This window comes from Ciona intestinalis, chromosome 4 (genome assembly GCF_000224145.3).
Source record: "Ciona intestinalis chromosome 4, KH, whole genome shotgun sequence".
Taxonomy (NCBI): Eukaryota; Metazoa; Chordata; class Ascidiacea; order Phlebobranchia; family Cionidae; genus Ciona; species Ciona intestinalis.
Genome location: NC_020169.2, coordinates 2,600,997 through 2,614,870, shown reverse-complemented (window position 1 = coordinate 2,614,870; position 13,874 = coordinate 2,600,997). Strand labels below are relative to the sequence as shown.

Sequence of the window (13,874 nt, the reverse complement as noted above, 5' to 3'; positions counted from 1 at the left end):
CTCATCCCACAGACCGTTGTTAATTGTTTAAAACACAATCAGGATATTTCAACACTATGTGCTATAAAGGCGTCTCGCTCTCCCACCCAACTATATATATGTTTAATCATTATATAGTTGGGTGGGAGAGCGAGACGCCTTTATAGCACATAGTGTTGAAATATCCTGATTGTGTTTTAAACAATTAACAACGGTCTGTGGGATGAGTCGTGAGAGTATGGTTTTATAATTCTTCGAATGCTCTCTGTTTACTACCAAATGGAGCGAAAAAATAGAATAAAGGGGTGTCCGATCTCCCCTTAGCCTATACATTATACTGTTATGTCTCATATAGGTTTAAAATCTGTGGTCGGATTCTCAATGTTATCTCTTCTTGCAACTGGGTTTGGGCTGATACAGTCTGCGGTGCTTTTTCATAAACTGTTGTCAACGACCGGCCCGTGTAGTACAAACCCCAACGACCAAGAAAGCAACTGCATCAAAAAAGGTTGTAAATTGTGCTTCGAAAAGACGGAATGCACTAAAAACAAGCTTAGAGAACTCGCTTTCAGCAATTATTCTTCTGGTGAGCATTTTGGTTCTTCGTAAATTATACAAAATTAAACATTTCAAGAATTTGTTATTAGCACCCCTAACCTTCTATATAGTTTTCGTTGGCTTTTACTCATTTAATGCTTTGAATTGTTTTCATGCCAGTTGACCCGGCGCCGTGACACAGTGCTCAGCGAGCCTCTAATGCTAAACTATAGGTTATGAATTTAAAGGGCCTAAACACACTCCAAATGTACTTCGCTTTAATCGATAGAGTGTGTTTTTCTAATTCCAACGACACCTTACTTGTTTTAATCGGTTTTGTATAACCAAAGATATTCCAGCTCAAACACCGTGAAATTCAAAAAACTGATTTGAAAGTTGCGTGGCGAAAAAAATTGAGAAGTGTACTACCCGCGTGACAATCACGTCACAAAATTGTTGAAGCGTGGCCGCTCTCATTCAGAAAGGCGAGAGGCAGTGTTTTCAGCGAAAAACGAGAGAACAAAAAAAAACGCAAAAAAAGCACAAAAAAACGCAGGTTTCGCTTTTACGAATGAATCAGTCACGTGACTAGTACATTCCTACGTCACAATCACGGAGCTCGTAGTAAAAAAAAGATAGCGCTAGAGATCACTGTTTGAGGACGAATATCTCCGCCTATACTGAACCAATTTTAACAAGCAAAGTATTTTTGGAATCAATAAAACGGTCGCTTTATGAATTTACCATAAAACATAAAAGTGACGTGGGGTGTGTTTAGGCCCTTTAACGCTTGTCGCCGATTTGATTGCGTATGTGTCCTTGGCCAAGACACAAAAACATTCACTCAAAGTTATACGTGATAAACACTTAAGCGGGCACGAAGTGTGTGAAACAGAAACTGTTAAAACGAATGTCCTTTCCCCGGCACGTTAGGAAAAAGCAAGTTACATTCAAAATGTTTTACACAATATCAGCGATAGATTGAAATGAATGAATGAATGTAACTTACTTTATCCTCGCGTGGCCGGAAAACGACAGTCGTTATAACACGGGTGTACACCTCGCGCCAGCTTACGAGTTACCTCGCGCCAGCTTACGAGTTTTAAACAATTACCAACGGTCTATGGAAGTTGCGAGGATACGGTTTTATACTTATTTGAAAGTTATTTGTTTACTACCAAATGGTACGGAAAAATGGAATAAAATGGTGTCCCATCTCCCCCATCCTACTATTTAATAAATATATCAGCCGTTCATGTTTTACATACATTACTTGTCCTTAGGCTGCAGTGCGGGAACGGCACTTGCTGTGTTCGGATTTTCAGCTGGTGATAGTGATAAAGGGTCACAGTATGGACACAGCTTTTATCTCCTCGCCAGCTCTATTGGACTTGCTGCCATAGTCAAACTGCTTACCGGGCGCTTAGAGGGTCTGATAGTTGACAACACAGACGGTCAAAATATTAACAACCCAGGCGCTCAAAATATTAACAACCCAATTAGCTTCAACCATCAAAATCAAGAAATCCAAATTCATAATGCGCCACAAGACCATGCTGAAGTTTGTAATCGATCTACTACTATACATAGTAGCCAAAATTAAATTCCGGATGATGTCTACAAGCAAAACAATGCTGTCCAACGATGGTACAAAAATAATGCATCACTGTCTATGACAAACAAACAACTTCGATTGGAAAGAAGTGTACCGGCAGTTGATAAACAATAAATATTCCAGTTTATCAGCTACACATCCACATTGATAGTTTAAACAGCAAGACTGCAAGTATGACTGTTCAAATTTCCTGTATTTTAAATTAGCGCATATAAAAGCTAAAAATGTTATATTTTTAAGCATAGAGAGTTTGCCTTTCGGTACACTTTTTAACTTGAAAATTTAAACATAACTGGCTCGTTGTTTGTCTGCTATAGGTGTATAGCGACTACGCTTCTTTCCTCCAAATAAATGTAAATATAAACAATCGAATAAGCGTGATTTAACGACTGTCGTTTTGCTGCTGATTTAGCAATACTCTGTCATATGGTTTTAATTATATTTTAATCTTCGCTATCGTAATCGAAAAGCCAAATATAATATATTATCATAAAAGCGTTACAGTTTAACTTTAATCCTACAAAAACGTCAAAGACCGTGTATTTGTTTTCTATATTTATAATTGTTTCTACGAAAGCGTGGGTGTTGCTGACGTATAGTAGGATGGGGTAAGATGGGACTCCTTTTTGTTATATTTTCTCGTCTTATTTAGTAGTAAACGAAGAACATTCAAAGAGTTATGGAAACGTATCCTTACGACTTCCATAGACCGTTGTTAATTGTTTAGAACACAATCAGTATATTTGGATATTATGTGTATAAGGTGTCCCATCTCCCCCACAGTACCACATAGTAGGGTTGGGGAAGATGAGACAAATTTTCTTTCTATTTTCTAAACCCATTTGGTAGTAAAAAAATAAAATTCAAAGAAATATAAACCCGTACCATCACGACTGCCTTATACCGCTGTTAAGTTTTTAAAACAAGGTCAGAATATTTTGTGGTAAATCTATCTGTGGTACTATGATACGAGCTAGTTTTACATATTAAAATAATATGCAGAAGCCTCCGCTGTTTACTTCGTAGATTGGCTAATATTTCCCAAAAACACCAATGCATGAAAAGGCTTACCTACAGTCGTTATTTATATCACGGCATCAAGCCATGCAAGGCTCAGCAAAAACTAAGCACGTGTTACTATACTGGCACGTCGTACCATTACGACAAGTTTCTACAGTGCAGACAAGTCGCAAATGTACGGTGGTACAATTTAACACATACACACATACGTAGTGCAGTATTTTAATGTTTCTTGTAGTTGAACCTGAAATAGTTTATATTTTGACCATTCTGTGAATGCTTTTAGCCCGAATCCGTATTCCGTATATCTGCTCTCAGCAAGTTGTTGTTTTTATTGGTCACGTGACAACAGCATGTCTGCTGTTCGGCTCGTAGTGTGTGTTAGCAATGGTGTCAGTGTGCAAACAGTTTTGTGATTCCAAATTTTACTTACAGGCTAGTTTTTGTTAATTGTTGTGCTATATTTTCTACAAAAGACTGCTGAAGAATGAACGCTGTATCACATGTGGCTAAAATGTATTCACACCCCAACTGATAGTCTCAATGTAAACGTGTTGTGATGGTCATTGCCTACATTAGAAATTTAATACGTAAAGTCATACAAAGAGGAATGGATCACGAACATAGCGCTCTGTACCCGCCTGCTGCAGTGCGTGGCATGAAAGTGTTGGATAGGTATGAAAAGAATGTATGTTTTGCAAATTATAATAAGACTTAGTAATAAACACGTTATTATACATTCATCTAAACTATTTAGGAGCGCATTTGAACAAGAAGTCACCCTTCCAGCATTACTTGTGCCTGTACAATCTCTAAGGAACTGCCGTAAAATGATGAAAAGCAAACTTGTTAATTTAAGTATCAACAAAAAAGTGGTTGACCCCCCTGCACACCTGGTGGGTGAAGAACTAACTGCTGGCCACAAACTATTTCTGTTGAAACCAGGCACCACAATGGAGACTTATTCATCGGACGAAAAACAAATGTTAGGCAAACTTGGAGTAAAAGATAAAATATATGACTACAGGATAACATTGGGGTGAGACATGTAAAGATTATTTTTTCAGAATGAGTAATGTGGCTACCCAATTTGTTTTGTTGGTATAATGATATATAAATATACGCCTGTACATTCCTATATATGGGCCTATACAAATAATACAAATAAATTGTGTTTTTTGAATAAACGTATGTAACTTACTTTATCCTTGCGCGGCCAGAAAACGGCAGTCCTTATAATACCGGTGTTCATACACCTCCTGTCAGCTTACAAGTCACTATTTAAGTTACTTTGTGGGTGTTGTTTTGGAATTTTTTTTATGTTCTTTAACGAGATTGGAAATTTTAATTTCCCGCTGAGGAAAATTTTGCAACGTTTTTCGTTCGGTTTTTATATTATTTATTACTATTAAGGTATGATAGTAAAATGCTGAATATCAACAGCCTATGACTGAATTTTCTTCCAAATCGCCAAAATTGGGTGACATTTTGGGTAAAACTAAAATTTCTATTTGAATATAAATCTGCAATACTGTATTATACAGGGCATTTAATCCAACCTGGTGCTCACGCATGTAATGTATATATACCCAAAAATTATATGCAAATTTAAAACAGTTGCTTCAAATTTTTTCCAGTTATGAAAACTATAAGCACTGGGACGTACTGCGAGCCATTCTACCTGACAGTGAAATGGCAGCAAGAGGATTTTCTCAAGTTGGTCACATTCTGCATGTAAATCTAAGGGATCATCAGTTACCTTACAAACACATAATTGGCCAGGTAAGCAAGATCCAGTCATATACCACCTACATGGTTAACTTAAAACACAGTTGATAAGGTACATAGATTAGTTGTTCTCAACCTATATTATGCACTACATGAATTTCTACCAAGTGGTGCTTATTTACATTTAGGGAAACCAAACAAATTAGCAATAAATAAGATTAAAGATGCCTTTTTATCAAAATAATTAGCTGTAAGCCTGTAATATTGTATTTGCATTAATAACGACTTAAAAATTTATTTTTAAACGACTACTATTCATGGTCCAACATGATGTTTTTGTTGCAATCGCAGGTTCTTCTGGACAAGATACAGACAGCGCGCACTGTGGTAAACAAGCACCAAAATATTGATAACAAGTTTCGAAATTTTGAAATGGAGGTGATAGCTGGGGAAAACAATTTTGTTACAAGGATTATAGAACATGGAAGGAAATTCGAATTTGATTTTTCTAAGGTAAACAACATACAAATTTTTCCTTAAATTGTTTTAAGATCTTAACTAACTTAAAACTTCTCTTTTAAGTTAAAAGTAGTGGTTTACTAATTTACTTGTCCTATATATATATATATAGGGTTACTGCTAGAAATAAGAGCCTATAAATAAATTATTAAATCCTTATGGCAAGTTATAGTGAGCTCTTTAAGAGCTTTTTACCTTGATAAGAATATGACATTGGTAAATAAATTACCAAAACAGCTTATAGGGTTTGAAGTGGTCCTATGGGTTTTTTATGCCAAGAGTCATAGAATGCAGGTTATTTTTGTGAGCTGGAGCTTATTTTGCAACAGGAGTTGTCAACATTTTTCGCACAATGTGCGAAAAAATGTGCTTGTTAAAAGTGTGCACATTTAAATGTGCACATTTTCGAACGATGCGAGCACAATGTGCAGGTCGCACATTTAAATGTGCACATTTTTCAGCGATGCGAGCACAATGTGCAGGTGCACATTTAAATGTGCACATTTTCATCGAGCACATTTTTTCGCACATTGTGCAAAAAACTCTCGCAACCTCGTCTCTTATTTTAAGGAGTATTAACTAGTGTTTCAATATATATTTTAGTAATTTAGTTTAAAATTCAGTGATTATATTTATATTTCAGCAGACATTAAATTTTGCATAATTTATTATTAATTTTTGGAAAAGTTTGGAAATTTATATTTATAAAAAATTGAGTATTGATGTAGTTAACTTATTTCTTAGGTGTTTTGGAATTCACGTTTATCTACAGAACACCAGCGTATAACCAATTTTGTGTCTGAAAGTGATGTTGTATTTGACGTTTTTGCTGGAGTTGGACCTTTTGCCATTCCAATCGCTAAGAAGGGTAACTAAACACAAAAATCTATTGAAATTAAATATTACTTGCTGTCATTTAAAAAAAAAGTTCTAAATGTTTGCTTTAATGCTGTATAACAGAACACTTTGAAATATGTAAATATCTAAGTAGATTTAAATAATTTTGCTTTACTGTTGCATTATATTATCTATATTAATATATATATATATTTAACAAGCCATACCATATAGGTTGTGTAGTTTACGCAAATGATTTGAATCCTGAGTCATATAGATGGTTGCTCCACAATGTTGCATTGAACAAAACCAAAGCCAAATGTTTTAACTCTGACGGAAGGGAATTTATACAAACTGAATTGCGAAATTATCTTCTTACTAGGTGAGATAACAAATAATAATAATAAAGTTATTTGTCTCTTCGATTACGGTAATGAATATCTAAAATATTTTAAATGAAGAAACAGGATAGAGCGAGTAAACAACAGTTGTTAAAACAAGTTACAGTTAAAAACATATTTACATTTAGTTGTAAAAAAATAACCGTGGTCGCTACACATAGCAGAATATATAACTGGGTCCTCATACTTACAAACTAAGCTTTCTTTACATCAATGGTTCCCAAACTTTATTAACTCGCGTACCATTTTTTGGTTCGTGTAGCGTTCTCGTACCACCTATATTACTAAAGGCTCCAGGCCAAAAAGTTGAATCACCTGATAATTTACGCAACACAAACTTGGCACTGCCTTCCTTATAGTTACGTGTGAAATAAATGTTATTTGCCTATTAAACAGGGCAACATGTGGTAATAAACAACCTAAATATGTTCCAGAAATAGCACTGTTGTATATTTACAATGTTTTCCTCAGCCAAGCAGCATGTTTGTTACGTAATAGTAGTTATGTAATAGTCACACCTGGATTCATTGCATCATATTAGCGATTGTTTGACCTGGAAATTTATTACGACATAATAGCAATTCACATGGCGATTGTTTGTGTCATAATATCGATTGTCCCCTTGATTATTTACAATATTTACCCTGCAGTTGCTTAAAATACATCTTCACGTATGCTCAGAATTAAAGTATAGATATTTTTGCAAAGAATACGTAGTACGCACATAAAGCAACGCCTCGCGATTGTTTGGTGTAAACCTAATAAGTTGTTCGCATACCACCTGTGAGACCTTCGTTTTGTTTATTAAGATTTTTTAGTTAAACTTGACTAACCAATAATCTAACGTACAATTTTTTTCAGAAGTCCACACAAAGTTCATGTTTTAATGAACCTGCCTGCCATTGCTGTAGAATTTCTTGATGTTTTTCGTGGCTTGCTTTGCAATGGTGATTGCCTGTAAGTCCATATGTACATACTACCTGATAATGGTCTAATAACTTTGTTGTTTAGTGCTGCTAATGATCTGTCCAATGCTTCACACAAGAAACTGCTTTCTATTCCAGAAGTATGTGTTCATTTGTACATATTCGCGCCAGAAAAAGATGGAATAGGTAACTTTCGAATATTAAAAAAAAATTGAAAATATATCTACACAATATTACACACACACATATATATATATATATATGTTCCAGATATATATATATATATATATGTTTAGTTTCTTTTTATGAATATTCAATTGTTTTTAAAATATGCATTTATTATTTTAGTTTTAGTGTATTATGAAGTTGTATAGATTTGTTTATTAATCTTTTCAAGTCTATTAGGTGCCATTTCCAAGCATACTTAAATATTAACACATATGAGTTATTAATCAGTATGTTCAGTGTGAAATAATGCTGTTTGATCATTGCTGATGCGTAAATATTTGTTAAAACATTTACCTACCTCTAGACCCCCGCTGTGTATTTGACTGCACCAGACACAGCAGGGTATTGTGTTAAAAATACTGCATCAAATGACGTCATGTCTGTACTATGTTAATGTCTGTTAGGGTTTTAAAGTCAAAATTTTGATAATTGGTTGAAAGTAATGTAGTATATTTGGTATGTTTAATAAGAAAAAACTGTAAAACCCGAATTGTAATTTTTGCTATTTTCGTACCCTGTGCTTCAAAACAATATTGTGAAACTAGAGTTTCACCTTTACAGAAGCCAATGCGGAACCACAGAATAAGGAACTAGGGTTGAATACTGCGTGGCATATCAGTGACAGTGTGTTAGGAACAGATTCTTTTCCGTATAAAATTGATTTATTTGCCAATCTCTTAATTAATTAATTCAATTGTTTCATTTTTTTATACAGCTGACTTAAAATCAAGAATTAAGCAAAGTCTTGGCTGTGCACTGCCAGAGGACGCTGTTATATATAATGTTCGAAATGTTGCCCCAAAGAAACAAATGTACTGTGTCAGTTTTGTATTAAGTCAGCATTGGATGGACCAGAAAGAGCAAGATGTATATGAACCTGCACCAAAAAAAATAAAAGAATGCATTAGCTGATGTTAAAACTTGTGCTTTGCAATTGGTCTATTGCAGAATTGTTTAGTTTCTTTGCAATAAATATTTTACAATCATCTAGTGTGTGATTTTGCCAGATTTGTGAGATTTGAGAGTGTTTTAAATATTCAGTAAAGTATATCTGAAAGAAATCATACCATTGGTTAATGATTGGAGTAATACACAACTGCAATGGCTCAGGTAAGTAAATATTTATTAATTAACTTTGTTTACGTATCAGAACAACCAAGAACACTTTGTTCCAGTTAAAAGAGTCCGGCTCATTTGCAAACATGAAAATGACAGTTTGCAAAGCGCAATATAACATGGCAATGCAACAGGTAAAATTAGGTTACTTTTTTTTGGTATTCTGTTTAAAGATTGACTTTCAGGTTATCAGAGGAGGCAAATTTATAGCATGGTCAACTTTAAAGAGCCGCCATACCAATATTAAGGAATCAATTGTGAATGAACACTGCCAGGGTGATGCTGCATTGAAGGATCAAATGCTACAAGCTTTGAATCTTGAATATAAAACTATTGAACAACGCAATCAAGAGTTGGAGGTGTGTAAGAACCAATCTTATTTCTACAAAAGTTTGTAGTACAGTCATATGCATCATTGTTTATTAAATTCTAGTTTTAGTTTTTGTTTTTAAGCTTTAATGTGTTTGTAGAAGTAGTTACACTAATTTTAGTTGTAGAAGTAGTTACATGTTGCTAATGTTACAGGAAGATCAAGCAAAACAGTTCTTGGGGCCTTTAAACGAATCTATGAAAAAGTACTGCGATTATTTTCAAAATGTAATTTGATTTTAGTTGTTTTTTCCTTAAATAAAATTCTTTAAAATATGGTATTTGTGTTTCTATTTTCTTTTTTAGGTATTTCGTGTTACTGACATTGATTACATAAAATTCTATTTTTTGAACTAGTTAAGGTTTCTTATTACCACCCGACAAATCATGAATAAATTAAGCTTTATATTACGGCTCTTCGAAATTTGTTTAAAATTTAATGTGATTTATTTCTTTTTAGTCTGCAGAAGATGGAACTTTGTCCCGTGAAGGTTTTGATTCTACACACAGCAAAGCAAAACAAGCAGCGTTCAATGATCTTCGTGAAAACATGCCAGTTTCTCCACCTCATATGGTGGAACAAACTGAAAAAAAATTATCCAGTATGATTAGAGATGCTTGTAATACTTTTAGGCAAGATTTTGAGGTAATAAATGCTTTAAAATTTTATATATGTAATCACTTTAGTTTTGTTTTTTTATTTCAGAAGCAAACAAGTTCTTCGGTTTCTGTAGAATCTTTTACCAAACCCCTTGAGAAAGCTATAGTTCTGTATCGCACTGTTATGAAAGAGGTAATTGGCTGTAATATAGTTCATGGTTCTATATTAACACATTTGACTTCAGCATGCAACAATGGGTTCCCCTAAACTGCCATTTGAGGAGATGCACAAGCAAGCAAAACAACTTGCTAAAAATACTCTGGTCGAAAATTTGCCACAATCACCTGTTGGGCTAGTGAACACAACTAAAGAAAAACTTAATGAACTAATACAACAAAGTTATGAGGAATACCGTGCAGCACAACAAAAACCAGAGGTAGATTATACTTTTCTTTAAAGGTTCTGTTTTGGTAACAAACAGTTTTTATGCTAGGACCAACTCGCGTTCTTTCTTATGCTAGCTGGTCTACTTGGTCAGGTAAAATAAACTTATTTCTGAAAATTTAAAAAAATTTAGTTTTATCAACTACTGGCTTTTTAGGATTTTATGAAAGACTTTCAGCCACTTATTGAAAGGTCAAAGCAAAAATATGACGAAATTATGAATCAGGTTTGGTTAAAACTATTTTTCCTACTATTTTTTGAATAATCTGTTTCTAAATAACCAGTTCATGAAAGATGGGAAGTTCATATCCTGGTTGACAATGCGTAGAAAGCATGAGAGTGTGGTGCAGGAATGCATAACAGATGTTTCCAACAAACTTGGCAGGCAACAACTCAAGGAGTTTAGTGACAAAATTGATGTTGTGTTAGAAGAAAAATTCAATGAATTTCGAAAGCGCAATTCGATATATGAGGTAAAAATAGTGTGCGCCGATTGCTGTGTGTGAGTTGCCAATTTTTTTATGATGTTTTTGAACCTATTTCAGTACAAGTTTTATAACATAAATCATTTCTTTCCAAAATCCTCTTTAAGAGCAAGCAATAGTTGTTTAATTTTGTGTTACCTAAATAAGTCTAAAAGTTTCTTTTTTTCCAGCTAATAATACCTTTTGTTTTTGACAAATTAGGAAAAACTCCGTGAAGATGCGATGGGAAAGATTGTAGAATGTGTCAGTGTGTATAAGAGCATGATCAGACGGGTATGCACAATTTAACTTCCACAGTTTTACATGAAATTAAAATAACCCATTCGTTACATAGGCCATAGACAACCCATTAATGAATGAAAAGGATTTTGAACACATTCATCAACACAGTAAAGCAGCGGCTTTTGAACGTCTGGAGAAAAGCAGCATTATAGATAAAGAGAAATTCTCCCACAGACTAAATGGAGCAATTAAGCAGGAACAAGCTAAAGCTCTTGAAGTACTCAAAAGGAGGGTATGTGTATTCTGCAATTTCTTTCGTAATATAAAATAAAATTTATTTGTCACTTCGAGAAACGAAGATGAGAATAATTAAAAAAATACAATTGTTTTGGCACATGACATGGCAGTTAGTTTGATGCATTACCTATTGATTGAATAAATGAATGAATGTGACTTACTTTATCCTCGCAAAGCCGAAAAACGACAGTCGTTATAAAACAGGTGTTCTGTTTCTTACATCTCACGCTAGCTTACGAGTTACCAAGTATGTTACTTTGTGGGTGATTATTTTGGGGGGGTTTTTTCATTTTTTATCTGTTCCTGATAATTTGCCCAACCCATTAGTGACCACTGGGTTAAAGCAATTGCTTTTAAGTTTCTTGGCCAAAGATTAAGATTTGTCATTGTCCACGCAGCGACCAACAACACCAAACACCGCTGCTATGCAGCAAGCTGTGAAGTCAATCCACGATTATAAAATTGGCGAGATTACTGTTCAAGTTGCAAACTGCGGTATCACTGATCTGACAAAATCAAACATTATTGTTAACAGTGTGGGACCTGATTTTGAACTTTCTAAAGGTATTAAACTATTGTATAATTACTTGTTTGTTTATTTGTTATCAAATCTTTTTCTGTTCTAGTAAATTATATATATTTTCAGTGTATAAAAAAGTTTAATGAGGTAATGGGTCAATTCTAAAAGGTATTGGGGGTAATGGATCAGTTCTGGCCAAATTCCAACCCATGACATGCCTTACAAGGGGACCTTACCCATGGAGAATAGATTGAATGAAATTTAATTTGAAACAATGTAACAGGTCAAGTTAGTGCGATCTTGCTTCGCCGAGTTGGGCCTCAACTGCAAACAGAGTGCACCAATAATCCAAAGTTCTCTACGGAAAGTTACCGCATAACAACCGGTGGTAACTTATGTGATCATATTGTGCATTATGTTCTACCAAACGAGGAATATCGGATTGAAGAGTCGATCATGGAACTTCTGGAAAAGTGTGACAACATGGAAGCGATAACAGTTGTCATGCCTGTTCTCGGTTCAGGTAAAAAATAACTGTTGTGTTCTTGGGTTTGTATTAAAACACAAAATAATAGAATGAAAACTAAGGCGAGCACACATATATAGGCCACTTAATTACAACATAAAGACACAATTAATATTAAACAACGCTGATTGCGGCACATTTCACAAATCACATGACTAAGGCATGCAAGTGCGACTTTCTGTCGTGCATGTGTTCGGAGGCATGACCAAAACAATATAGAAATTTACAATTAACGTGAATGACTCAGTCCATATAAGTTTTCAGCTTTTGTCAGATTAAAAAAGGAGATTGTAGAGCTGGTGTTAGCAGTTCGACGTTTTTTAAAAATTATATGTGCTGAAAAATTTAAATACTAGTTACCTACAATTGTCAACCTTTTGACAAGAGCAGATTGGAATGGAAATAATTACCGTTCCTATTTGTTTACCTGGATGTGTGAGGCATGGGAAAATGACCTTCAATTGTGTCAACAAACACGCAGTGATTTGGTGTAATAGATACTGAGACAAATTTTGACATTTGAAACCACTATCTGGTTACAAAACTACGTCACAACCCTTGAATTGCTACTACCTTAAATTTAAACAATACATTTAGGTAACAGAGGAGTTCCTGTTGACAAATGTGCTCGATTTCTGTGGGCAGCTATATGTTTACTGAATAGTTACAGGAAGCCCACTTATTTGAACTGCATTAAAATACCTGCATATGATGTCAAAGTGTTCAACGGCCTTGTGAAGTTTTTTGATAAACCTCCCAGGTTTTTAGGTATTAACCAGAACTGCAGTTTTACAATTATAATAGGCCTTTTCCAGTTACTTATAAAGACTTAATTTAAGCAGTAACAATAATATTTAATAGGTGTCACTAACATTACATGGCTGCCAAATTGGTGTGTTGTGACTGTAGACTATATAAATGATTCTTACTTAAAATGCAATCATTAGTTATAATGTTACATATTGTATTTTAATGTGTAAAATACTAGAGTTAAAAGAGTTATAACCCAAGTTTTGTATTGTGTAAAATTTAGCTGTATTAATTCTCTTGTACAGTGCCATGTAATGTGATATTTTAACATGAGACAAAAAGTATTTCTAAAAAATTAAAAATGGAACCAATTATTAGGATTCCCATCACACTGGGGAAATGTGAGTAGGGGAACAACAGAAGTGAAGCAGTTGACACCAGACAGCAGTGAATTTAATGATGTTGTTGCCGCATTCAAAAAGAGCAACCCACCTGTCAATGAAATCCTTCAGGTAATGTGGAAACATTGTATTTAAAACCTGTTTTCCAGTTTTATAACAGTCCGCTACACCTATATTAATAATAATAACTTTATTCGTCTTTGCGGTTGCAGTGATGATGATAATCGTAAACTTCACAATATGCCAATGTTAATTTAAGAAATCGTAAAATTGTTTTTTTAATAAAATATAATTTGTTAAAAATATAATTCTTTTTTTATTAAAATAGAATTGGTTATAACAAGAACCTTTTA

General features: G+C 34.2%; 3 protein-coding genes across 4 annotated transcripts in view; all 3 read left to right on the top strand.

Annotated features, from left to right (window-relative positions):
* LOC113474194 overlaps positions 1 to 2,498 on the top strand; it is a 2,800-nt gene extending 302 nt beyond the window's left edge. The window contains exons 2-3 of the mRNA XM_026834298.1: positions 335 to 565; positions 1,800 to 2,498. Coding sequence (XP_026690099.1) covers positions 335 to 565; positions 1,800 to 2,119 — 551 coding nt within the window. The 3' untranslated portion in view covers positions 2,120 to 2,498. The remainder of the gene's footprint in view (positions 1 to 334; positions 566 to 1,799) is intronic.
* Positions 2,499 to 3,553: 1,055 nt separating this feature from the next.
* Positions 3,554 to 8,776, top strand: LOC100180256 (tRNA (guanine(37)-N1)-methyltransferase-like). 2 transcript variants are annotated; one of them, XM_018811678.2, is made up of 9 exons: positions 3,554 to 3,826; positions 3,909 to 4,190; positions 4,789 to 4,933; positions 5,231 to 5,392; positions 6,143 to 6,266; positions 6,470 to 6,617; positions 7,501 to 7,593; positions 7,648 to 7,748; positions 8,506 to 8,776. In XM_018811678.2, the coding sequence occupies exons 1-9, from the start codon at positions 3,711 to 3,713 to the stop codon at positions 8,700 to 8,702; spliced, it is 1,368 nt and encodes a 455-aa protein (XP_018667223.1). In that variant the 5' UTR covers positions 3,554 to 3,710; the 3' UTR covers positions 8,703 to 8,776. The 2 variants fall into 2 exon arrangements, with proteins under 2 accessions (XP_018667223.1, XP_002124503.1); XM_002124467.4 differs by having other exon boundaries at positions 7,498 to 7,593.
* Positions 8,776 to 13,656, top strand: LOC100181779. The gene is made up of 16 exons (XM_026834081.1): positions 8,776 to 8,900; positions 8,966 to 9,040; positions 9,092 to 9,265; positions 9,432 to 9,503; positions 9,736 to 9,921; positions 9,982 to 10,068; positions 10,121 to 10,312; positions 10,370 to 10,414; positions 10,478 to 10,546; positions 10,605 to 10,793; positions 11,007 to 11,078; positions 11,140 to 11,319; positions 11,723 to 11,888; positions 12,128 to 12,367; positions 12,968 to 13,138; positions 13,499 to 13,656. The coding sequence occupies exons 1-16, from the start codon at positions 8,892 to 8,894 to the stop codon at positions 13,654 to 13,656; spliced, it is 2,085 nt and encodes a 694-aa protein (XP_026689882.1). The 5' UTR covers positions 8,776 to 8,891.
* Positions 13,657 to 13,874: the final 218 nt, after the last annotated feature.